Source organism: Rhineura floridana, chromosome 12 (genome assembly GCF_030035675.1).
Source record: "Rhineura floridana isolate rRhiFlo1 chromosome 12, rRhiFlo1.hap2, whole genome shotgun sequence".
Lineage (NCBI taxonomy): Eukaryota > Metazoa > Chordata > Lepidosauria > Squamata > Rhineuridae > Rhineura > Rhineura floridana.
This window is the reverse complement of record NC_084491.1, coordinates 7,765,663-7,789,676: the sequence shown is the minus strand read 5'-3', so window position 1 is coordinate 7,789,676 and position 24,014 is coordinate 7,765,663. Positions and strand designations below refer to the sequence as shown.

General features: G+C 45.2%; 2 protein-coding genes across 2 annotated transcripts in view; one reads left to right on the top strand and one right to left on the bottom strand.

Annotated features, from left to right (window-relative positions):
- The window catches only part of ACTR1B (actin related protein 1B), a 31,106-nt gene extending 19,542 nt beyond the window's left edge, over window positions 1-11,564 (top strand). Inside the window, exons 5-11 of the mRNA XM_061593539.1 lie at window positions 561-685; window positions 1,148-1,364; window positions 2,288-2,380; window positions 2,697-2,871; window positions 5,778-5,839; window positions 8,756-8,796; window positions 9,493-11,564. Coding sequence (XP_061449523.1) covers window positions 561-685; window positions 1,148-1,364; window positions 2,288-2,380; window positions 2,697-2,871; window positions 5,778-5,839; window positions 8,756-8,796; window positions 9,493-9,595 — 816 coding nt within the window. The 3' untranslated portion in view covers window positions 9,596-11,564. The remainder of the gene's footprint in view (window positions 1-560; window positions 686-1,147; window positions 1,365-2,287; window positions 2,381-2,696; window positions 2,872-5,777; window positions 5,840-8,755; window positions 8,797-9,492) is intronic.
- A 4,374-nt stretch (window positions 11,565-15,938) lies between these two features.
- LOC133368600 (cytochrome c oxidase subunit 5B, mitochondrial) lies at window positions 15,939-23,696 on the bottom strand. Its single transcript, XM_061593025.1, has 4 exons — window positions 23,492-23,696; window positions 17,656-17,726; window positions 16,994-17,093; window positions 15,939-16,171 (listed from the first exon to the last, which is right to left on the bottom strand). Exons 1-4 carry the CDS (start codon window positions 23,598-23,600, stop codon window positions 16,062-16,064), a joined length of 390 nt encoding a protein of 129 aa, XP_061449009.1. The 5' UTR covers window positions 23,601-23,696; the 3' UTR covers window positions 15,939-16,061.
- Window positions 23,697-24,014: the final 318 nt, after the last annotated feature.

Sequence of the window (24,014 nt, the reverse complement as noted above, 5' to 3'; positions counted from 1 at the left end):
GAGGAAAGCAGCAGCTGCACTTGAGGCAAATCAGAAAGCCTGCAGAGTTTTGCTGTGGGGCAAATCTGCTGGGGAGTATTGGAGGAATGCTGTGCTCTACAGCTGCAACAGATCAAATTATTCCTGGAGGGGAAATGATTGCAAGAAAGGTCAATGGAATATTTAACATTTTTTCCAGTTTTGACGGGCGTGCTTCATTTAGCATTTCAATGTGTGCATTACTTTGGGAGCCATCGGCTTTTATAAGTTTTATAAGTTTTTAAATTGTTTTTTTTAATATGTGTTTTTAAATTTGTATATTTGTTTTTAATGTTTTTAATTGTTGTAAACCGGCCAGGGAGCTTCGGCTATGGGATGGTATACAAATGTAATAAATAATAACAATAAGTAGTAAAATTAGAATCTGTGGCATCACTTCATACATTTGCTTCCTTGAGAGAGGGGCTTGGCACAGCGTGGAGGAGGACCAACAGGAAAGGGTGTGTGGATCTTCTCCAGCAAGCAGCCGGTGGGCATTACCTAGTTCTGGTTTTGACTGGGGCATCCCACTTTCCTTCCAGCATCCGGTTCTGCTGACAGAAGCCCCTCTAAACCCCAGCAAAAACCGGGAGAAGGCTGCTGAGGTTTTCTTTGAGACTTTCAACGTTCCAGCTCTCTTCATCTCCATGCAAGCTGTCCTCAGCCTGTGAGTATCCAGCAGCTGGAAGGCTGGGTGGGGTGAAGTGGTCACTCCTGGCATTGCTTCGTTATGATGAATGGAAGACTTGGGCTGAATTGTGCTGGACGCTTAGCCTTCCCTTTTCTCTGCTGGATCCAGAGGCCCATCTAGTCCAGGACCCTTTTCTCACAATGGCCAACCAGATGGTTATGGGAAGCCTTCAGGCAGGACATGAGTACAACAGCGCTCATTCTACTTGTCATTCCCAGCCTACTGCCTCCAATGGTGGAGACAGAACATAGCCGTTGTGGCTAGTGGCCATTGATAGCCTTATTCTCCACGAATCTGTCTAATCCATTTTCAGAGCCATCTGAGTCGGTAGCCACCACTATATCTTGTGGGAATGAATTCCATAATTTAACTGAGCACTTTCCTTTGCCTGTCCTGAACTAACAAATAACTTCCTTGTATCTCTCTGCTCTATTCAAGCTACGCCACAGGCCGCACTACAGGGGTGGTGCTGGATGCGGGGGATGGAGTGACACATGCGGTACCCATCTACGAGGGCTTCGCCATGCCTCACTCGATCATGCGGGTAGACATTGCTGGGCGGGACGTTTCCCGTTACCTCCGCCTGCTGCTACGGAAAGAGGGCTACGACTTCCACACCTCAGCTGAGTTTGAAGTGGTGAAGACAATAAAGGAGGTGAGGTCAGGGCAGATGGGTACATGTCTTGGGGGATGGGGGGGTGTTTCCTGCTTTTCCCCTGAAAGGCCGCTCCTGAGATTTCAAGGAGGTGTATTTGGCTAATGAGTAGCGCACTGGACCAGACCCCTGGATCATAAAAATTCTAGTTCCCAGGTGACCCTTGCCTTGCTGCTCAAGCACGTCTGCCTAAAACTGGAGCGGTGACCTGCTGATAGATTCAGAGGATGTTCTGCAAGAGCAAAAGGGGATATGGATGAGCAGCGAGATGACCATCTCCTCAGCGAAGCCAGTGGTTCTTAAACTGTGACCGCTTGTGCGTTTTCAGGTTGTCCCTGAGGCCACAATGAACATAAAAAGGAAAAGTGTTGATGAACCAGAGGTTTCTTTTTGACATTTTCACCACATGCTGAAGAGGCAAGGAGCTTTTGAGTGTAATGAGTCAAAACTGCATGCTTCTGAAGCAGCGTAAGCACCTGCAGTAGAAATTTCAACGAACGCATGGAGGTGTGTGTGTGTGCGCATGTGCGTGTGCATGCACACGTACGTACACCTTTCTCCAAGTATGTATGCAGCTTTGCAGAACTGTGGCCCTGGAAGACAAATTCAGCAGTTTTAATTTGGAAGTTGCTCCTTGGTGTCCATAAAATAAGAGAATGTGGCAAACAAGCAGCAAACCAGGATAGTCCCCTAATGTGCAAAGGAATGTGGACTATTTTGGAATGGGCTTGTGCTATGAGATGGTCCAGATATCTTGCACAATGTCATGGATGAAAGTACGAGGCGTGATGAGCATCAGCAGAGAGGAGGGTTAAGTTCTGACCCATTGACTCCTCTGGAGGCCTGGGTGGGTGGATGCTCCTCAAGCACATGGCTTCCAGCACCCAGCCTCACTGCCTCACATGCTGCCTCCTTCCCTGCAGAGAGCTTGCTACTTGTCCATCAACCCTCAGAAGGATGAGGCTCTGGAGACGGAGAAGGTGCAGTACACGTTGCCTGATGGAAGCACTTTAGATGTAAGTTCTTGAACTGGAAAATGGGTCTTTCCCCTGGGAGGTGGCGCTAAGAAGTATTGGGGTTTGGGGCTGCTTCACCTTGCATTGTGTAGAGGTGGTTGTAATTATTTCCTGAGAAGTGTTGCAATTCTCATGTGGCGTACAAGAACGTGGTTGACACAAACTCCTTGCAATCATGCACAGCCACTGAGTGGCCCAAAAAAGGCCGACTGCCTTGTGCATGCTGTAGCTGTAGTGGGGTTGGATGCTGCATGGTTCAAGTGGTGCTCATTTATCTCCCATGCCCCATTCAATGCCACCGTGGCTCTCCTGGCAGGTTGGTCCATCCCGGTTCCGAGCGCCTGAGCTGCTGTTCCAGCCGGACCTAATAGGAGATGAAAGCGAAGGGATCCACGAAGTGCTGGCGTTCGCTATCCAAAAATCTGACATGGACCTGAGGAGGACGCTGTTTGGGAACATTGTCCTATCTGGGGGATCTACACTCTTTAAAGGTAGGGTAGTACCCAAGGAGGCTGAGAGCTTGTTTGTCGTTTAAGACGTAGGAGGTTGCTTCATACCAGGAGTCCCACATAGCCATTGAGAGAGGCTTTCCTTTCTCAGGCTGGGTACCTCTGGGTGCCAGCTGCTGGGAGGTGCAAGAGGGGAGAGTTGTTGTTGCACTCAGATCTTGCTTGTGGCTCCTCTCAAAAGGCAACTGGTTAGCCACTGTGAGAATCAGATGCTAGGCTAGAGGGGGCCCCTTCGGCCTGACCCAGCAGGGCTTGTCTTAACCTCTGGTGCAGACCATGAACTCTGTGGAACTCTGGAGTGCAAAAAACACTATGGGACATGGAGAGCCATAGCCTGTCACATCCTACAGGAGATCCATTTTTGCTAAGGAATACTAGGAATTGAACTTGGGACGTTGTCTATGCAAAGCATGTGCCAAACCCACAGAGCTTATAGGCAGGCATAGGAGACAAAGTCCTGGCATTGGAGGCTGGGTTTCTGAACTTCATCTTCCTCTGTGCCACCTCTTGCTGTCCTGTTTTGTGTAGAAACCTTAGTGGGTTGAAACCTCTGGCATGCCCAATTTAGTGCCCTGCTTTGAGCTCAGCATATAATTTGGGCAGGATCGCCGCTTCTTTCTGCTTTGACACATAGTCAGTCCCCTCCACCGCCTCCCAATCCTTCTGTGTGCCATCTTTGTCCTGAAAAACAGCCCATCTCCAGGATTTTCAGACCCTTCGAGCAAGATGACCTTGGTGGGCTCCCTTAACCTGGAAGAGGGAGGGTGTGAAGAATGAAAGTTCTCTCGATCTGCCCCAGATTCCTTTGATGCTCTCTGCCAAGTGAGAATAGTGCTAGTGGTGGTGGGGAGCCCCAACAAATGCCTGAACTGGAGTCAGTCCGAGCAACTGCTATTGATAAAGGAGTGCAGTACCACACACCCAAAGGTAGTGAAAAAGAGGTAGTGAAAGGCGTATGTAGAGCTTTTGCCTGTTTCCAGCGGAGGCAAAACAGAAAGTCAATGCAGCTTCGCTTTAAATTGGGGCTAATAATGAAGAAAAGGGTGTTTCACGAAACAAAAAGCTCCCCCGAAGAGTCTGCCCATGCAACAGTTAAAGTGGAGAAGTCTACATCTTCTTCATGGGCACTCAAGTTGCTAAGTAGGGCAGGGTATATATCCAAAGTGTGCGGAGATACTAGAGAAGTGTCTAAATATTAGTGCAGTAGCGAATCTGCACACAACATAGCCCAACAAGTATGTTGTACAGTCTACAGGAATACCCCACATTAACGTACACAATGGGTCCAGAGCGAGTATGTAAACCGAAAATGTACGTAAAGTGAAGCACTACCTTTTTTCACTTATCGATGCATATACTGCACTGCAATCGTCATATACGGGCATAACTGATGTAAATAACGCATTTATAACTGAAATAAACACAGTAGGCCTTACTTTAAGAAAACGTTTGTAGTTGGAAACTGATCGGGCGGTGGCGTCATGCCGTTAAGTGTCTGTTCTTGCGAAGCGAGCGTACGTAAACGGGGGAACGGTGCTACTGTAAGTATGTCCATACTCACGAGTGTCCGTAAAGTGAAGGTCCGTATAGCGGGGTATTCCTGTATGTATGTACGTAGTACATAGTCTGTATGTTTTGTACAGTCTATTTCATCCAATTACATGTGTAAACTAGGGCAGTGAGATAACAGTTGAGGCAACACAATGGGGATGTAATTGCCCCAACTGACAGCAGAGGGCAGTGTTCCTATTATAATACTTTCTGCAGAGAGTGGGGAGGTGCCCCTGGCTCTGGGTGCTTTGCCTCTGAAGGTGGGATGGTGGTGGACCAAACTCCTGGTGTGAAGAGATGCTGGAAAGCTAACTCTGTCTAGACCAGGGGCCACTACCCTTTTTAGACCTGTGGGCATATTTTGAATTTTGAAAGAATGCTGAGGATGACAGTCACAGTCATTGCTGCTTCTCCCCCTCTTTCCAGACAATCTTATGTTTACCATGAGGACTGAGCAGTGTCTTGCTAGTCCTGATTGCACAGATACAGCTGTTTCCCCAATGTCAATCCTACATCAAAGCATAGGCTGCCATCCTGTACCACTTACCTGGACATAAGCCCCATTTCAAATTTACTTATGAGCAGACATGTATACCATTGTACTGTACGTTAATTATCCAGGGAATTCTTATTGAGCGCCTGGACAGCTGCTCCTGCATAGCAGGAGACATGCCTCAGCTTCTTTGCCAAGTTTTCACATTTTGCCATTTGGGGAGGGGATTCTTAACATCCACCCACACTTATTAGTTGTGGGAATTAACTTCTAGGGAGTGCCTGATTTTAGACAAATCAACCTCAGGAAAGATGGATCTTGGTAGCTAGGAAAAATGGAAAGCAAACTACAGAGATTCCATGGACTACTAGATAATAAGACAGAAGCAGGAAAAGTGCCCTAAAGGGAGAAGGGGAAACAGGAGGTCTCTGATACCACAGGGATTCCAATTGCCTGGTGTCCAAACAACTCACTTATCAATCCCATTTCTGAATTCACTCATTGATTAAAAATGCTGATAGGCAGGAGCAGCCTGGCTGGGTCATTTAACAGAAATTGCTTAGAAGGTTATCTGCACATTTTGCTTCATACATTTTTTGTAGGAGGGCTTGAGTTACTTTTTTTTTTTTTGCATTAAAGCTTGGAGTTTGATGCCCCTTCCTAGGGTGCCAGTAAAGGCTTTTGCAGGCACTGGGTTGGTGACCCCCGGTCTAGTCCTTTCTGGGACTAGCACTGAGTTACTGGTGTTTGGGGTGCACAACATGGAGAGCAGTGGGTAGTTGACAGCTCTGGCTGGTGCCACAATGCTTTCAACTCTAAACATCCTTGCCTCTCATCTTTTAAGGTTTTGGGGACCGGCTCCTCAGCGAGGTGAAGAAACTCGCTCCAAAGGATGTCAAAATTAAGGTGAGGATATGGAGGAACTCCAGGCTCCAGTTGTCCCCTAAACATCATATGTAAATCTCTGCATCCACACTCTTCAGATGATAACTTGCAGACCCCTGATATGATTGAGATGGGTAGGGATGTGTTTTGTCTTTGTATGAGTAGTTCCACATGCATTTGGTCTTGACAGGCAGTGGAAGCACTCTTTAAAAAAAACTAATAGGCCTCAGAGTCTGGTTACATTATCCTGAGGATGTTGCTGATCAGTGTCGCTATCTTAGGAGCACTTAGGAAACATGTCCAAACTGTCACAGCTTTTATAACCAGTGATATCTGAAGCATCCCACTGATGCCTCTTTGCTCTTGAGATTAGTTTTTGTGTGAGTGTTCACCTCTTTTCCGGCCAATGATGGCCCCTTGCCGTATTTTACAGGCAGAGCAACGTAAGTGAAAATCTCTAATTTGCACCCCCTCTTTCACTTCAAGAAAAAACATTGCAATGTTTTTTCTTTTCCAAGATATAGGCAAATAGGGAACAGGCAGGGGAGTTTGTATGTAGTGACCGTGTATGTATGTGGGGGATAGAGGAGTGGCATGACATTCCATCCGCTGACCACTGAAAGTCTTCTGTGGATGTGAACTGGTTTTCAAGACACTCTATATGTTTACTGTGCTTAAAATAACGAGGGCTGGGAACTTCCTCTTTAAAATGAAATGCAAAGTGTCTGGTTTCTGTAAGGTGCCAAACTCTGGGTTATTTCCACCTATGTTAACTCAGAATAGACCCATTTAAATGATCTTGTACAACCAGTCTCACTCTAGGGCTTGGGTGAATGGAGTAGCATCTTATGCTTTTTCCATTAACCATGGAGCTAAGCAGGGTTGTTCATTTCATCCTTACTGTTCTTACTCTCCACTGAACCATTAGCAATAACACTTTGCAATCATCCAGGTTCTGGTAATTAATGGAGCACTGCGCAGCATCAGTCTCTTTGCTGACAATGTAGCTCTTTTTTTAAAAAATCCTTTCACAGCTGTTCCACTAACAGTGCGAGAAATACAGCATTATGGTGTAGTGGCTGGTTTTAAGAATCAGTATATCCTAATCAGAAATCCTCTTCGTGGGTGTGCACAATTCAGGCGCGGATTAGACACTTATCTGGTTTTACTATTTGTCCTAAGCATATTAAATACCTAGGTGTGCAGTTAACCAAAAACCTTACTAATCGTGAAAAAGCTGTCGCCCTATTGTGAGACAGATCGGCCAGAACCTGAAAACATGGTCTAAATTGTATCTTTCCTGGCTAGGATGGATGCAGTTATCAAAATATTGGTGCTACCCAGATTCCTATTTTTGTTCCACACATTGCCTGTTCTGATCCCCTCAAAGGGGTTCAAAATTCGTCAACGGCTCTTACTTTGTTTCATTCATAGCTTTAAAAAAATGGCTTAGTCATAAAATTCTGTTTAGTGATAAAGTATGGGAAGGGCATTGGCATTCCGCATCTCTGGTTGTATTATGAAGCTTTCCAGCTTGGTCATCTAGGTGCCCTCATCCACAGTAATAAAAGTAAACCATGGAATTGAATCATTCATCTCACAGGGTATTGCCTTTCCTCCAAAAAGAACTTTGCTTGTTTAAGCGCACTTCGAGGAGATTCAGAGAGCTTGGATACCATATATGAACTGGCCTTGATTTCAGTATAATCAGCAAACCTGCTTTCTTTTGAACCCTGATGTTAGTTCACATGCTACTAGGAATGTTAGTGCTCAACAAGTTGAGCGACTGAAAAAGACTGGTTTCTAGGATTTATAACTAGATCATAAATGGGGCTCCCTCAGTGGAACGAAAATGTTTTGGGACCAAGCGTTTGGCTACCCTATAACAGATGTCAAATAGTCTGTAATGTGGTCTGAAATCTGTCTGCCCAAATTAGCGAGAATTCACTTAAATTATATATAGGTGGTACATGACTCTGGTACATTTACTGAGGATTATGGGACCAGTCAGTCAGGAGTGATGGAGGGAGTGTGACGAATGTGGTATATTTACACAAATCTTGCCTTAAGGTCTAACCTTTCTGACTCAGGTTTTCTCAGAGATTTCTTTTATCACAGGGCAAAACTTAATGCTGACCCCTTCTCTGGCTTCACTGAGTTTTTTTGAGGATGCTAATCAGAATCTTCTGAGTAAAGATTTAATTGTGTTTCTCCTGATACCAGCTCAATTGGAGATTGAGCTCCGATGGTGTAAATTGGATGGCATCCCTCTAAACTCCTGGCTTACTATGGTCTGGTCAAGTGCCTTAGCCAAAAGACTTCCTAGTTTGCTTAAGAAAGCACAGGGCAGGTCATGCATGGATAGCTTCCTTTTGGACTGGTACCCCTTCTTTCAATATGTGAACAATTCTAAATTTGATTTACAACCTCCTCTAACACAGAGACAGATGTGGAGAAACTCAGTAAAGATGGTGTCCAGATCACTCATTGCATCTCCCTTCCTATGATTTATACTTTATTGCTTGTTTTCCCTTAATTATTGGCTCAACAATTTGGGACCAGTAGTTTCTTTAGTTAATATTTCTGTTATTGCTGTTCTTGGGTGGTGTATATCTTTGTATGTCAGTTCTGATAAAATAAGTTTATTAAAAAAATAGACCCTTTAAATTAGTAGACTTAAGTTGATTGTGTCTAATTTCAGTGAGCCTACGTTCAGTAGGATTGATATTGAACACACCCTTCTGTACTGGTGGATTGTATATGAAGGCTTGGTGCTCCTGAGTTTTGAAGCAAACGTTTCCAGCATTTTAGTCATAACAGTGGCTCCCTCTCCAATGAAGGAATCATTTGGCTCTTGTGGTCAGACAGACAATTCTGTATGTGTGTATGTGTCATTATCCCAGGCAATGTTTCTGACTCGAGCTTTCTTCCTTGCAGATCTCTGCACCTCAGGAGAGATTATACTCCACATGGATTGGGTAAGAACATTCTCCAGGGAAATATAAAACCATCCCTGGCCCATGAGGATGCCATTCCGCCACCTCCTAGCCATGATGGCTGTGCTCTGCCACCCTAGTCAGAGGCAGCATGCTTCTGAAAACCAGTTGGCAGAAGCCTCAGGAGGGGAGAGTGTTCTTGCACTCGGGTCCTGCTTGCGGGCTTCCCCCAGGCACCTGGTTGGCCACTGTGAGAACAGGATGCTGGACTAGATGGGCCACTGGCCTGATCCAGCAGGCTCTTCTTACGTTCTTATGTAATCCTAGCAGTAACCAAATGGGTCAAGCTGTTCTTAGTGCCTTGCACTGAAGTGTTTACAGAAGCCAGTTGTGCAATGCTGGCTTTTCTCATCAGGAGGAGCCTTATGCTCCACTGTGAATGAGGGTGGGGTAAGGCAGCTCCCCTTCTTCATCTGGAAAGTTCTCCTGTGCCAGAGTCTGTTTCAGAATATGGATTAGCTCCAGCTGGGATGAGTCAAAACCTTGGAAGGGCAATAAGACCTGCCTTTGCTGTGTCAGGAGTGAAGGTCATATCGCATGGGAAGGTTGTGTGTGACCACAGCACTGGCAGTTTAGGCTGTTTGCTTCCTGGGAAGGTCATCTCTTCTGCTTGTGTGTCTTTCAGAGGGGATTGATTCCTCTAGATAAGTCTGCTGATTCTGATTCTCTTCCCCACAGTGGCTCTATTCTGGCATCCCTGGACACATTTAAGAAGATGTGGGTATCCAAGAAGGAATACGAGGAGGACGGGACACGGGCCATTCATCGGAAGACGTTCTAGGGCAGGGGTGGGGGGGGCAGGGCAGCAGCAAAGCAGCTGGCATCCGTGGGCAACTCATCCAGGTTGTGTCTCCTCTTCACCCTTTGTTGTCCGGGGCTGCTCCCTCCCTGCTGGTTGGGGCCAATTCCCGCCTTCTTCCTGGGCCTCACGCTTTTCCTGTCTTAGTGCCCTGTCTGATGCATGTTGCTTGCACACACACCCTTGAGAGGGAGGTGCAACTGTATTTTGAGGTCTCGGCTGTGGTGGAGGAAGGCAGTGGCCCCAGCCAGGAAGGGACCGTAGAAGCTCCATTCCACCTTCTGATCTGTTCCATAAGCCACACCACTGCTTCGACCTGGTACTAGTTGTACCTGTAAGCTGGTGGGAAGACTGGGGTTTCTCCCCCTTACCCGGGCAGAGACAGCTGTTGTATGGCCTCCGCCTGCCCTGCGTTAGGGGGACAGGTGCCTGCTTGTTCATTCTGCAGTTTGTTGAAGAAAACTTGGAAGTTCAGGGGTCCCATAAAGAGGAATCAACCTTAAGTTTGTTGATGTGGCTGCTGGGGCAGTTGCATTGCCTGCCTAAAGTAGGAGGAGGGCCTTGGCCTGGAGCTGCTATCTTCCCCCTCTTGTGGCAGAGGGGCAGATCTTCAAGTTCTGCAGCTTTCTGGGTGGGAACATATGCCAAGCAACCTGCAGCCTGCCTCTCGGAGAGGTCTCAGGACCTCATTCAGGGCTGTCAGTGCCAAGGTGTCTCAGAGAGAGCTGAGGAACTGTTGCCTCAACAAAATCCTGCCCCCCCCAAATCCTCTCTTGGAGCTTCATACACCGCCCCCGCTTCACCCTATCAAAAGAAAAACCCAACAATTTTTTTGTTAAGAAATAGGATCATAGTGATGGAGATTCAATTATTTTCTTGGAAGGAAGAGGTTGCTTAAGTATAGCTAGGGAAACAGGGCAGGGGCGTCCTCTTCCCCCCTTTGCCCTGTCCAGTCTCGGGAGTAATGTTAGCTTTTGAGATTCAGTTAGTTAGAAGCCTGTGAGACTGGAGGGGATGGAGGCTTCCAGCAGTGGTGTCTTCTGGGCGTTGTGACTTGTACAGTGTGGCCTAGCCAGCTTAGAAGGAAGAAGCTGTTACTGCAAGAGAATGTTGAGAACTGGTTGTTACACAAGACGGAATGAGGATGGCCACATTTTAAGGGGGATGTTTTCTCCTGGCCTGGCTCTCACCTGGAGTCTGAGTCAGGGAGGAGAGTGTTCATGGGAGAGATCAGGTGGGGGAGTGCCCCTCTTTTGATCTACTAGTTAACATACACACATACATATCAAGCTGCCACTTTATGTGTGAGCAGACATGGTTGTGTCCTTCGCCTCTAGCTTGGCTCATTTTAGTTAGGGATTGCTTTCTTTTTTAGCACCTGTTGGGAATAACTGCCCCTCTCAGTGGGCCAACCTCTCCTCACCTTAGGGAGTTTTGGGTATGCCTTCTTGTGCATGGCGGTCTCAAATGCCCACAACTGTTGTGTTTGAAAGCTGCCAGGCCATGCTGGGCAGGTAAAGAATTACGCAGGGTGGGGCTTCAATACCTTGGGGGTTTCCATGGCAGCCAAAATATATACAGCAGTTGAAAGGATGGAGAGCTACTCAGTAGCCTTCTCCCGACTCCAGGTGCATTACAGGGAAAGATGCTGTTTGTAGCCTTGGACTGGAAAGGGTTAAAAAATTAATGGGAATGAATTTAAAAGAAACCCCTGATGAGCGGTGGGCCCATGGCTCCACCCCTCCAAGCGTGTGTGTGTATTTTGGCTTCTCCATCTTATCCACCTACAGTGATCTTATACCAAATGGAGGCAAGAGTACCCCCCCCCCCAAAAAAACACAACCCACCACTCTGGGCTGCAATGTACAATAACTTAACACAGTTGCCTGTATTTTTATTTTGTAAATTCATTATAGTAATTATAAATTAACAGCCAGTGGCTTTGCATGGGTCTGAGACTGCTTTGTCAATGCTCAAAGGTGGTGTAGTGTCTTTACTGTGGCTCAGCTGGAACACTGTGTAAAAGGATGCAGGGAAGGGGGCCTCTTTGTACCCCACCCCCTTGCAATAGTGCACTTGGAACGCACAGGACTAGACAACCTAGTGCGCATTTTTAAAATGTTCAGTGTTAGGGGGGTAAGGACTGAGGCCAGGAGTTAGGTAGCTACTGAACAAAATGGTTCTAGACAAGCCCTTCCTGCAACTTCCAGTGCCCATTTCTCACTGCTTCTTCTGCCTCTTGTAGACATCACACACTTGACTGTAAAAAGGAACTTCTGCAGAGGAAGCAAGGCAAAAAACACAACCATTTGTGTATTCTCAACTCCAAGGTGCCTTTTGGTGTGACATGGCTAAAAGCAGTTCACGCGTGTCTGCAGCTTCGCAGAATATGTGGAAAGCACAAAGGGAGTTAGAATCTGCATGCAATAATCTCTAGGAATGAAGTTTTAACTCATGACGTTCAAGGCACTAATGCACAAATTCCTTTTTGAGGAAAGAGGAACAAGTGAGGAAAGCGTGCTGATAGCACAATATTGGTTTTCCAAGTTAGTTCCCATACTTCTGTAGTCCTAGTGACACTAAGAGGGTTCCCCCCCTTTTTCTTCAAGCCTGTCTTTTCAGGATGTTTTAGGGACTACTAGGTAGCTTAGAGCAGGGGTTCCTTAACTTTTGTCTCACAGACCATTTCAAAATTGCTGAAGGTCTTGACAGACCACCAAATTATGTTGTAGCAATTGTAATGTGCTGGGTGATTTTTAATTGTATTTTTGCATCTGTGTGATTTTTAATTGTATTTTTAATGCTTCTTTTACTCTAGAATTTAAATTGTAATACAATAAAATGCAAGAAATAAAAAGAAGCAATAAAGTTACAATTAAAAACCAGTATGAATATTTCATGTCATGGATGTGCCATCTCCTGCCTTCAATGGACCAGTTTGGAAGTCTCTGGTATAGAGCCCTCCGTAAGCAATGGGAGAGAGATGCTTCCCTGAGACGTGTATTCTGCATGTGATTAAAATGGAGCCTCCCTTTTCAGACGCAACACACTCCTGAGTGCCACTTGCTGGGGCATACTGTGGCCTTCCTTGAAATCCTGGCTGATCACTGCAGGAAACCCGATGCAGGACTTGACTGCCTTGGTCTTAGCTTTCTCTAGTCTACAGCCAGAGGGATTCTTTTGGGTGAACATAGTTAATGTGGACAACAAGGTTTCCACAGGTCCGGCTAGGACCCCATCTTCACCAAATGCGCACTTAGCCAAGAATGTTCTCATTTTTAGATGGGGAATCATTCGGCAAGTATGGAACAGGTTCCACTAAGGAAAAAAAGTATCTTCAGCTCCATGAAGTTCCCCTTAGTTTTGCAGAGATCTTTCTAGCCCAAAGGAAGATGTAAAAAGCATAGTTAAACTCCAAATCACCTTTTAAGTGAATATAGAAACTCATCAAGTTCAGGCTGGATTTATTGGGAAGAGAGTGCCATTAAATGCTTCATACTGTCTTCTGTTTAAGATACACTGCCCTCGCAGTTACTTTTTCAAACTTTATGGTTCTGCAGAATCTTTTAAGCGCTGGCAATATTCATCCATCTGAAAGTTGTAATCTCAATGGAGCAGAATAACTTCCCCACCAAGTCCTGCTGTGCTTAGCATTGATTAACCTAGTTTGTGCATTTCTACTGCTGGCTAAGTAAACAGGCCTGTAACTAGCATCCACTCAGCTTTGGAGTACCAAAAACAATTAGAAACCTAAAGTATCTAGAATTCAAGAGAATGGAAAGCTGGCCTTGCCGTGATGTGTCCTTCTGGTCAGAGGAAAGTGGTACATACTGGCAAGGGTTAACTCCTGAAAAAAATGTTAGGGGCCAGCTTGTGAACAGCTGGCCACTGCAACTTGAAAAAGGAGCATATTAACCAAGAATGGACCAACCAGAGAAAAGGTAGTTACAGGGTAGCAGGGTACTGTGTCTGTGGGCTCTTGCCCCTAATCAGGTTACTGTGGGAACATGTAACAGCAGGAGAGACTTAAACATCTGTCCACCCACCCCAGTTCTAGGTTTTACTGAAGATATGTGGTTACATGCTCCACGCTGCTGGCCAGAAGGCCACTTCATGGTAAGGCCACCAGTCTTGGTCAGCAAGCAAGTGGAGCATACAGGCAAGGGATGTACTGCAGCAGTGACCACTCCCCTCCTGGTAGGAGAGCCAAAGCCACCACCCTCGGAAGCACCTGTCTGGCAAATCCAATCTCTGCAATGCTTGATGAACACATAGAGGGCAGCCACTATCTCCTCCAGAGGGACACCACCTCGTATGTACCATGGGAAATCAGCTATGTCCTGCTGGTCTCACTTGTGGAGAAACAGCTGTTAACGGCACAAGAACCCAGTTCTTACCAATCTAACCAGAGCTTAGGCTACCATCCTGTACTCATTTACCTGGGAGTAAGCCCCATTACCTAAAGAAGGACTTACCTACCACTGTACTGTAAGTTAACAGTGAATTATTAACAAATGCTTGGGCATCGGCTCCTGCACAGGAGACATGCCCAAGGCTCTGTAAAGTTTTCACATTTTGCATTAGCCATTTGGGATGGGGACTCTTAACATCTACCCACACTTATTGTATAATAGTATTTGCGAAAATTAACCTCTAGATTCTAGAAAGTACCCAATTTCAGACAAACCCACCTCAGGAAAGATGCGTTCTGGTTGCTAGGTTAAATGGAAGGGTAAACTACTGAGATTCCAAGGGCTGCTAAAAAAAATAAGGCAAAACTAGAGAATGAAATAACAGATAGACTAGCCTTGGACTGATGAGCCACTTCCCATGGTTTAAGCCAGATGTTGCTCCTAGCCACAGCTGTGCAGCCTACAGCCTGGGCAGAATACTGGAGAGCCACCCATAAAGGAGTCTGCCAGGAACTCTACAGTCTTCGGCAGCTTGTTGAATCCCACCCTAAGGTATCTACCCTTAGATGGAACTTCAGGAACGAGGAATTTTGCCCACTTTTAAAAAATAAATTTGTGATCTCAGAAAAGAGGGGAGAAATCCTGTTAGCTCACATTAACAAAATATTTAAACATCTTCACATCCATTTAGTTTATACATTGATCAATATATGCTATCTAAATACGTATCTAGACAAAATTGGTGTATATTAAAGGTATGCTCAAATGTAGCAAGGGCATTAAGTCATCCACTGATTGCATAATAGGTGGCAGATATTTGTCCTTCCATGCTCGCTGTATGAGTCTCTTAGCAATCAATTTGGGCATGTAAAGTCCATTCTGTTTCCCACTTTACAGCAGCCAAAGCAAAGGAGGAATTTGGTGGTTTCCCTCAAGCCCAGTCTGATGCCTTGTGGGTCTGCCAGAGAGAAGCACATTGGTCACTTTGGCCTGTCAGATTTGTCCCCCCCCCCCTTTGTGAATGGCAGTTTTCACTCCCGGGGCAGAGCCTGGTTATCAATGGAAGGCACCTGTAGGCAGTCCATAATGGGAGTAGGGCTTCCTAGAAAGAAAATGAGGTGTAAGAGGTTTGGCTGGGTATTCCCATTCCTCCTTGAGGATGTTGTTGAACTTGGGGAAGGGAATGTTTACGTGTTAGAAGCATGTCTGAGAAGCCCTGCTCAGCTTCCTCATGTCCCTCTGATTCAGTTTCTTTGAAGGGCTCCAATTCAAGGGAGGCAGAGTCAAAACTAGGAATTAAAGTCAGGTATCTCCTCTTCTCTCTGAGTACCCGGCTTACGCGGGGTGTGTGTGTGTGTAAATAAAGACCAGGGAAGGAACTGGCAATCCCACCCCATATATACGGTCTGCCTAGTAAACGTCACAAGACGTCACCCTAAGAGTCGAAAATGACTCGCACTGTAAGTGCAGGGACACCTTTACCTTTTTTTAATCTCCTCTTCTGGCTGACCACCAAACGTTTGCAAGTGTTTGACTCTGCCTCCAGGAGTTAACTCTTGCCTGTGTGCTCCACTCCGCGCTGACCAAGAACTATCTTCATATGTGGCATGCTAAGTGTTACTTAGTTCACACATCTGGCTCCCCCTTGGAAAACTAGGATTGCTGGTAGGAGACTTGAGTGCAGATGTAATTCAAGAAAAGGGTACCTACTTTCTCCACTAGCGGATCTTCACACTAAAAAAAAGGGGGGACACCCATTACCCTTCTTTGTCTCAACACAAGCGCATCTACGGTTGTTGCTTTCCGCAACTGAAACTTGGTTGGGGAGGGCTGGCTGTAGAAGGAGAAAGTTCTGCAGCATGCACAGAGTTAGTTTTAGCAGTGGGCCTGAAACACAAAATAATACATTCACACAATGTCGTAAGACTTTATTAGGCTTCAAAGAACGTGATACATCATGACATAAACAGCTTGCTTAGCTCAGCCCTGTATCCAGAAAACATATATAGAGAACTCAGCAAAGCTGCAGGCCCAAATCATGGCAATTGGGTGGGAACCAGCTTGTAATAGGCCCCACAGGAGGGGCAGCGCTGGGATTCTCCTTTGTGTAACCAGAACCAGATGATAGTGTTGTTGTCCTCCTCACCTGCAGTGTGAGAGGGCCAGAGAAGATTAGACTGCAGAAGTGTTGGCAAAACTTACGTAAGAGTGAAGCAAAGTGTTTGTCTTGACACTGGAGGGTCACATCTAGGCATGGCCAGTTTAATCTTAAAAGTTTTTGTAAGCAGCAAGATCCAGAAGACAACTAAATCAATTGATGACAGAACAACCACAAGGAAAAAGATGGTTAGTGAACTAAACCAGTGGTTCCCAACCTTTTCAATATAGCAAACCCACAAGTCCATATTTACTTGGCATGGTGACCCACTGACTTATTGCTTCATGAATTTTGGACCTTAGATCTTCTCTGCCACCAGAGAGTACTTCCAAAGTGTTAAAATGTAAGATTCAAGCTTTTCCAATGTTCAATTACAAATGTCAGCACAGCTTTGTAATATGCCAACAAAACTAAATGTTCTAAGAGGCATTCATCATACTTGTCAAGGATTACTAGCAATAGTGATTTTGGGTTTACTTATAAATCCCATGACACAGGTTGGGAAACAGTGAACCATATATCCAACACTGGTCTTAATAGCCACTCAATTGTGCTGAAGAAGACTCCTGCCATTTATAAACTAAGATTTTTACTCTCAGGCTGATCATGCTGGCCAAATTTTATAGAAGCTGCACTCAGCCATATCCCCCCCCACTTGCAAATGAAGTCCAACAGAACAAGATACTTCCCCCAAGCCAGCTGTGATTTCACATACAGATAAGTATGCACAAGGGTGCCCCCTTGAAAGGATATTGTGAGCAAACAGCATCCAGCCAAAAACTATTCCTGTTTATAAACAGAAGCACTTACATATGCAGCCCACAATCCTTTTGTTTGTAATTGAAGGGACGATGGTGGGATCTTCCTTTGTCCCAGTATGCTTTTTGGGTGCAAGCATGTTGAAGGGATCCTACAACCAGCAGGAGAGAAAGAAGTTGAAAGCCACTTTAGGAGGAATCACAGACCCCTTATTCCATGTTCTAGCAAGGAACTATTTGCCCTCCTTCCCACTCTAAGGTTTTTAGCAACAAAACTGCCTGCCACTGAATGCCCCAATTCCTCCCCTCTACCCTTGGAGCAGTTTTACTCCAACCATTGTTATTTTATTGATACAATTCTGTCACTAACAGAACTAGTCTCCAGGCCAAGATGAACTCAAGTGAGCCACAGCAAACCTCCCAGTTTCTCAGATTCAAACCAACAATTATGGATCAGGTCAAAGTCAGCCTCCATTTCTCCACTGAAGGTTCCATCAGAATTATCTCTACTTAACTAAAAGGAGATATTGGAAAAGGGGAGACGTTTAGAGGCACAGATACTGCTACCTAGTAAATTCATTTTGGATCCCAAACCATGCAAAGTGAGCAAAGTGCCAGTGTTCCGCAGGAAGGTAGCGATTTCTATTGCATGTAGGGCCATTCTCATCACCATTATATCAATCAAGGCCATTTTCTTTGCTTGTTTTTACTCACCTCCCCTTTCTCTAAAGCCTTCATGATTTTCCTCTCCAGTCCTGTAGCTTGCTCCTCATCAGTGGGGATACCTAGGGTGGAAGACAACAGTGAACTATTTGGCAGTTTGAAGTGAGATTCTGCCCTATGCCACACATTTTTCCTAAAGCACTAAGAGATGTATTTACATATATTATTTATATTTATAAGGTGCTTTCCTCACAAATGCAACGCAAAGCAATTTGCAACAATAAAATCCTAATCAGCACACTTCCTATCTACACTTTCAATCCAAAACAACCATTAAATACTTGGTTTATTGATGTTTCCTGGGCACTAATGAGGCAATCACTCAAATTTAGCACTCTTTTTTTGCTTGAAAAAGCCATTGATCACCAATAGATAACTTGCCAAAGAGAAAGCTGTTGTCAGTCTGTTTCAGCAAAAACATGTGGTACATGCTTCGTCCCCATATTCTCATGAAAAAAATTGTTTTAGCATCAGCCAGACTCTTCACATGTTAGTTTGGTCCTAGGCACAAAGGTTATGAGAAAAACTGCAGTACAGAATTGTGTGTTCTACCACTTTGTCCAGAACGCAAGATTACCTGGAACAGTCACATATGACTTGGAGCTGCACAAATCTCCAGCAAGGGTTTGCTAGTGCCCTCCCTTTCATTGACGCCTCTTTAGTCCAGCGAGCTTTTGCTGGATTTGGCATGAGCTCACATTCTGAGAGGCCTGCAGAAACATTTAGAGAAGTGCTCCTATCTAGAAAGGGACTTTGAGTCAGTGACTGCCACAATTTCAACACTTATTCTACACAAGAGAATGTTAACAAATTAACACAGAACCAAGACAGCACCAAGTTTAAAAGCCACAACTGCTAACATGCAAAATGCATTTTAGGCTGGCCCAGGTTAAATTCTAGTCAAAACTGCCAGGAGTTATATTACATTTTTGTAGTACCTGAAGACCTCAGTTCAAGCATCACCATAGCCATGAATACACTATGTGGCTTGAAGCAAGTCACTGAGCCCCAGTTTCTTAATCTGTCAAACAGGAATTGTACCCACCTCACTGCATTGTTGGAATGGCAATGTATTGTCAAGCACCATGTCTTGTCCTGGACAGGGATTTATGATCCATAGATCAACACAAGACAGATATCTAAAATATTAGCCTTATTTTCTAAGTAAACTCCACATGTAACATATAAAAACAAACACTTTTGCCATAAAACACAAAGCTATCCCTAACATGGGACAGAGCTTTTTAAAAGAAAAAAATATATTGGTCATTTCAGTTTGTGGAGAACCCTGCAGTAATTCACTCATACCAATAGCAAGCACAGCTTCCTGTCAAAATACTACAAGTGGACCTAACCTTCACTTTGCTATGCATTACTAAATAACATCTATTTAATACACACTTGATTGTGGCATAAACTAGATGATCTTCTCATCTCTTGCCAGTATCTACTCTTCCTAGGAAGGAATGGGAATCAACTGCCTTTTCAGTAGTGGATCTCCCAAAATAAAGATTCCTCCTGCCATATTAGATCCTCCGTGGCGCAGAGAGGGAAGCTCTGCTCACGGCCAGAATTCGATTCCAACGAAAGGAGGAAGTCGAATCTCCGGTAAAAGGGGTCGAGGTCCACTCAGCCTTCCATCCATCTGTGGTCGGTAAAATGAGTACCTGGCATATGCTGGGGGGTAACGAAAGGCCAGGGAAGGAACTGGCAATCCCACCCCATATAAACGGTCTGCCTAGTAAACGTCGCAAGACGTCACCCTAAGAGTCGGAAATGACTCGCACTGTAAGTGCGGGGACACTTTTACCTTTAGCCATATTAACATGGCACATAACAGTTAACCCTCCCCTATCCTTGCTACTTCTCTACCAAGTTCTATTGTCCCTTTTTACCCTTGTGAAGACATAACACTCCAGAAGGAGTTGGGGAAAGGACTGAAGCTCAGTGTCAGAGCATCTGCTTTGCATACAGAAAGCCCCAGGTTCAATCCCCGGCATCTCCAGATAGGGCTGGGAGAGACTCCTTGTCTGAAACCCTGGAGAGCCGCTGCCAGTCAGTGTAGACACTACTAAGCTATTATTATCATTAATTTAATTTATATCCCGCCCTTCCTCCCAGTAGCAGCCTAGGGCAGCAAACAAAAACACTAAAAACATTCTAAAATGTCTTAAAAACAGATTTTAAAATATATTAAAGCAAAACATCTTTAAAAATGTATTTTGTTTTTTTTTTAAATAAAAACATCTTAAGAAGCAATTCCAACACAGACAGAGCTAGATGGACCAATGGTCTGACTCAGTATAAGGCAGCTTCTATAAGACAGGGATTGTGTCGTTTCTGTGTAGCATTCACACATGGTTAAATAATACTAAACAGATGTAACCAGCAACAAGAACAGTGGCTCTCAGAACCCACTGGAGACAGTCCACTGACATAATTATAGTGGCCCCTTCCCAATACCCTAAAGCAGGGATGGGGAACCTTTGGCCCTCCAGAAGTTGGTGTCTCCAACTCCCATCAGCCTCAGTTAGCATAGCCAATGGTAAGGGATAATGGGAGTTGGAGTCCAGCAACATATGAAGGGCAAAGATTCCCCATCCTTGCTCTAGAACTTTGCATACGCGACAGTAAACTTTACAAAACACTTGGGAGAAGGCCATTCTTATTGTGGGCCATCCCTATATAAAAAGAGCAATTTACGCCTCATGCAAAGTAATATGACCCTCAGCTTATCAATACTTACTTGGGGGTAGGAAGGGCACAAAGTATAATGTGAATTTGCAAGAATACCATTACAAATGGCAGCAACATACAAGCTGAAGGGAATACTGCCATCCTCCCTCCCCCACTAGCATAGCAACTGTCACTCAATATTGGGTTCTGGTATCAGAAAATACTCGCAGAAGAACACTTTCTCCCCAGCCAAGAGTCTGTGCACCCCAGTTGGTGCTGTTTTCCTAGCTGGGCTTTCTGTGGTCTTTCCAAGCTTTACAGAACACAGAGATCAAAGAGACAATGTTACCGGGGAACTACAGACCAGTCAGCCTAACATCAATCCCTGGAAAAATTCTGGAGCAGATTATAAAGCAGTCAATCTGTAAGCACCTTGAAAACAATGCAGCGATTACTAGGAGCCAACATGGATTTATGAAGAACAAATCCTGCCAAACTAATCTTATCTCATTTTTTGATCAGGTTGCCCGTGTAGACTGTGGGAATGCTGTGGATGTAATATATCTCAACTTCAGCAAAGCTTTTGACAAAGTGCCCCATGATATTCTGGTTAGCAAGCTAGTTAAATGTGGGCTGGATGGAACAAGTATCAGGTGGATCCACAATTGGCTCCAGAATCGTACTCAAAGAGTGCTTATCAATGGTTTCTTCTCAAACTGGGTGGAAGTAACGGGTGGGGTACCACAGGGCTCAGTCCTGGGCCCAGTGTTCTTCAACATTTTTATTAACAATTTGGATGAGGAGGTACAGAGCATGCTTATCAAATTTGCAGATGATACAGAATTGGGGGGCACAGCTAATACCATGGAAGACAAAAACAAAATTCAAAGGGACCTTGATAGGCTGGAGCATTGGGCTGAAAACAACAGAATGACATTCAACAGGGATAAATGCAAAGGTCTACACTTAGGAAAAAGAAACCACATGCACAGTTATAAGACGGGGGATACTTGGCTCAGCAATACGACATGTGAGAAGGATCTTGAATTGTCACTGATCACAAGCTGAATATGAGCCAACAGTGCAATGTGGCTGCAAAAAAGGCAAATGCTATATTAGGCTGCATTAATAGAAGTATAGTTTCCAAATCACATTTTAGCATGCGTTTTTAAATTGCTTTTTAAAAAATGTGTTTTTAAATTTGCATATTTGTTTTTAATGTTTTTAATTGTTGTAAACTGCCCAGAGAGCTTCGGCTATGGGGCGGTATACAAATGCAATCAATCAAAAATAAATAAATAAATAAATAAATAATAAAGTTTTAGTTCCCCTCTATTCAGCACTGGTTAGGCCTAATCTTGAGTACTGTGTCCTGTTTTGGTCTCTGCACTTCAAGAAGGATGCAGACAAACTGGAACAGGTTCAGAGGAGGGCAACAAGGATGATCAGGAGACTGGAAACAAAGCCCTATGAGGAGAGACTGAAAGAGCTGGGCATGTTTAGCCTGGAGAAGAGAAGACTGAGGAGAGATATGATAGCACTCTTCAAGTACATGAAAGGTTGTCACACAGAGGAAGGCCAGGATCTCTTCTCGATCATCCCAGAGTGCAGGACACGGAATAATGGGCACAATTTGCAGGAAGCCAGATTTCGACTGGACATCAAGAAAAACTTCCTAACTGTTAGAGCCATATGACAATGGGCTCTCCGACACTGGAGGCATTCAAGAGGCAGCTGGACAGCCATCTGTCAGGAATGCTTTGATTTGGATTCCTGCATTGAGTTGGACTTGATGGCCTTATAGGCCCCTTCCAACTCTACTACAGTATTCTATGATTCTATGAATCCCCACATCCGTCTGCCTGGAAATGTTTTTGTCTTCTGGACTGCCCTACAGCTGCAGGACAAACAAGACACAAGAAGCTGGCAACTCATCTGCCACATTTTGTCAGTCTTACTTTTTTCAAGGGGAGGTGAAGAAGAGGGAAGCTACCCTTTTGCAAAGGGCTTCTGCTACCAGTTTCCAGTTACTTAAGGCATTCTAGCAGTGCAGATCCATATAGGTGAACCTAAGTTTTCACCCACCTCCCAGACTAGAAAACCATTTCCCACTGGGCTTAGCCCCATGCCTACAGCAGTGGTGGGCCAGCTTAGGTCTTGCATTACTTACTTTTTCTTACTAGACTTCCAAGGCCCAATTATGCATTTCAAGAGAGAGCAAGCACTTCTACAGTCAGAAGTAACAGATAAGGCACAACCAGTTTGTGTTAAGCAATCTCAGTCAGTATGACTGTCTAACACTACATGAATAATGCCTGCTGATTGCTGGGGTTAAGTGGAAGCCAGCCAGTGGTCCACTCCTGCTCTTTTAAGCTGGTGGCTGGCCAGCCTGCACAATGGAGCTGCTTAATATCTATCCTTTACACTGAGGAGTGGGCAGACTTAAATCTTGGTGTGAGCCACCTTAGTGTTTTGAGTTTAGAAAGCAACTGTGCACTTTTCATCATGCTTATTCCCTTCCTTTTTTGGCAGGTATGTTTGTTCCCTTAAGCTTAGCAGTATATTGTTCTAGTTGTCACTATGGAAACTAGATGAGAATTAACAACAGAATATCTTTATGAGAGCCTGTGTTGTGTTTAGCCCAGCCTTCCTCAACCTAGGCAGTCTAGAACATCTGGAGGGCACCATGTTAGGGAAGGCTACGTTAGAGTGCAAGACTAGAGCTGGAGACACCCACTCAAATCGATGAGTAACCTTGAGCCAGTCGCTGTCTTTGAGCCTGAGCTACCTTACAGGGCTGTTGTGAATATATACCGGATGTGAAGGATCTACATATACCGTTTGACTTCCGCCAAAGGTAATAATAACAATAGGCACCAAGACCTCTTCACAGTTTAGGCCTAGCCTAACTAAGCCCACATACGCCCCCCTCCATCCTGGAGTGGCCTGTGGGACGAGGCCCCAAAGACGCCCACATCCTTCGTAAGGCCAAGATTAATAGCCATCATTCCTCAGTCCTGGGCATGAGGTTCACGATCTACCTACTGAACATTCCTGCCTCTCTACGTAGGCGCGGCAGCGGGGAGAAAAAGAGGTTTATGCGGAGGCATCCCTTCGCTGCTCAGAGACAGGCCTCTTCCAGCCCGCTCACCTCCAACCGCCATGCAGCGAGCAGCCCCCGAGAGGCGCAGCGGCCCTAGGCCGAGGAAACTTCGGCCCGCTCGGAGGGCACCGCACACCCGCAGTAACCTTGACGCCATGGAAACCTCAGAGGATAGAGAGAACTGCAAAAGAGCGGCCGCTCCACAAGATCCGTTCCGTTTCCTGGAGAGGGATTTCCTGTCACTTCACCCGCACAGGAGGGTACCCGCCCAACGACTTCCGGTATTAAAATAAAAGCCGTCATTGGTCATGATGCTCAATTGGGCGGGGTCAGGGTAGCCACGCCCTCTATTTCCTCCGTCCTCCAAGGAAAGAGGGTAACTGTCTCAGTGGAGGCGCTAGTTTGAAAACCGTAGCAACAGGCTGTTTCTTTTTTTCTTGGTTTCTGGCTGCTGCGATTCGGTGCGCGGTTTCTTGGGAGTAAGCTCCAACTAACAGAGTGGGGTCTGTCTCAGAGTAATGCGGGTGTTGCGTTTTGTGGAGTTTAGAATATATATATATATATTTTAAAA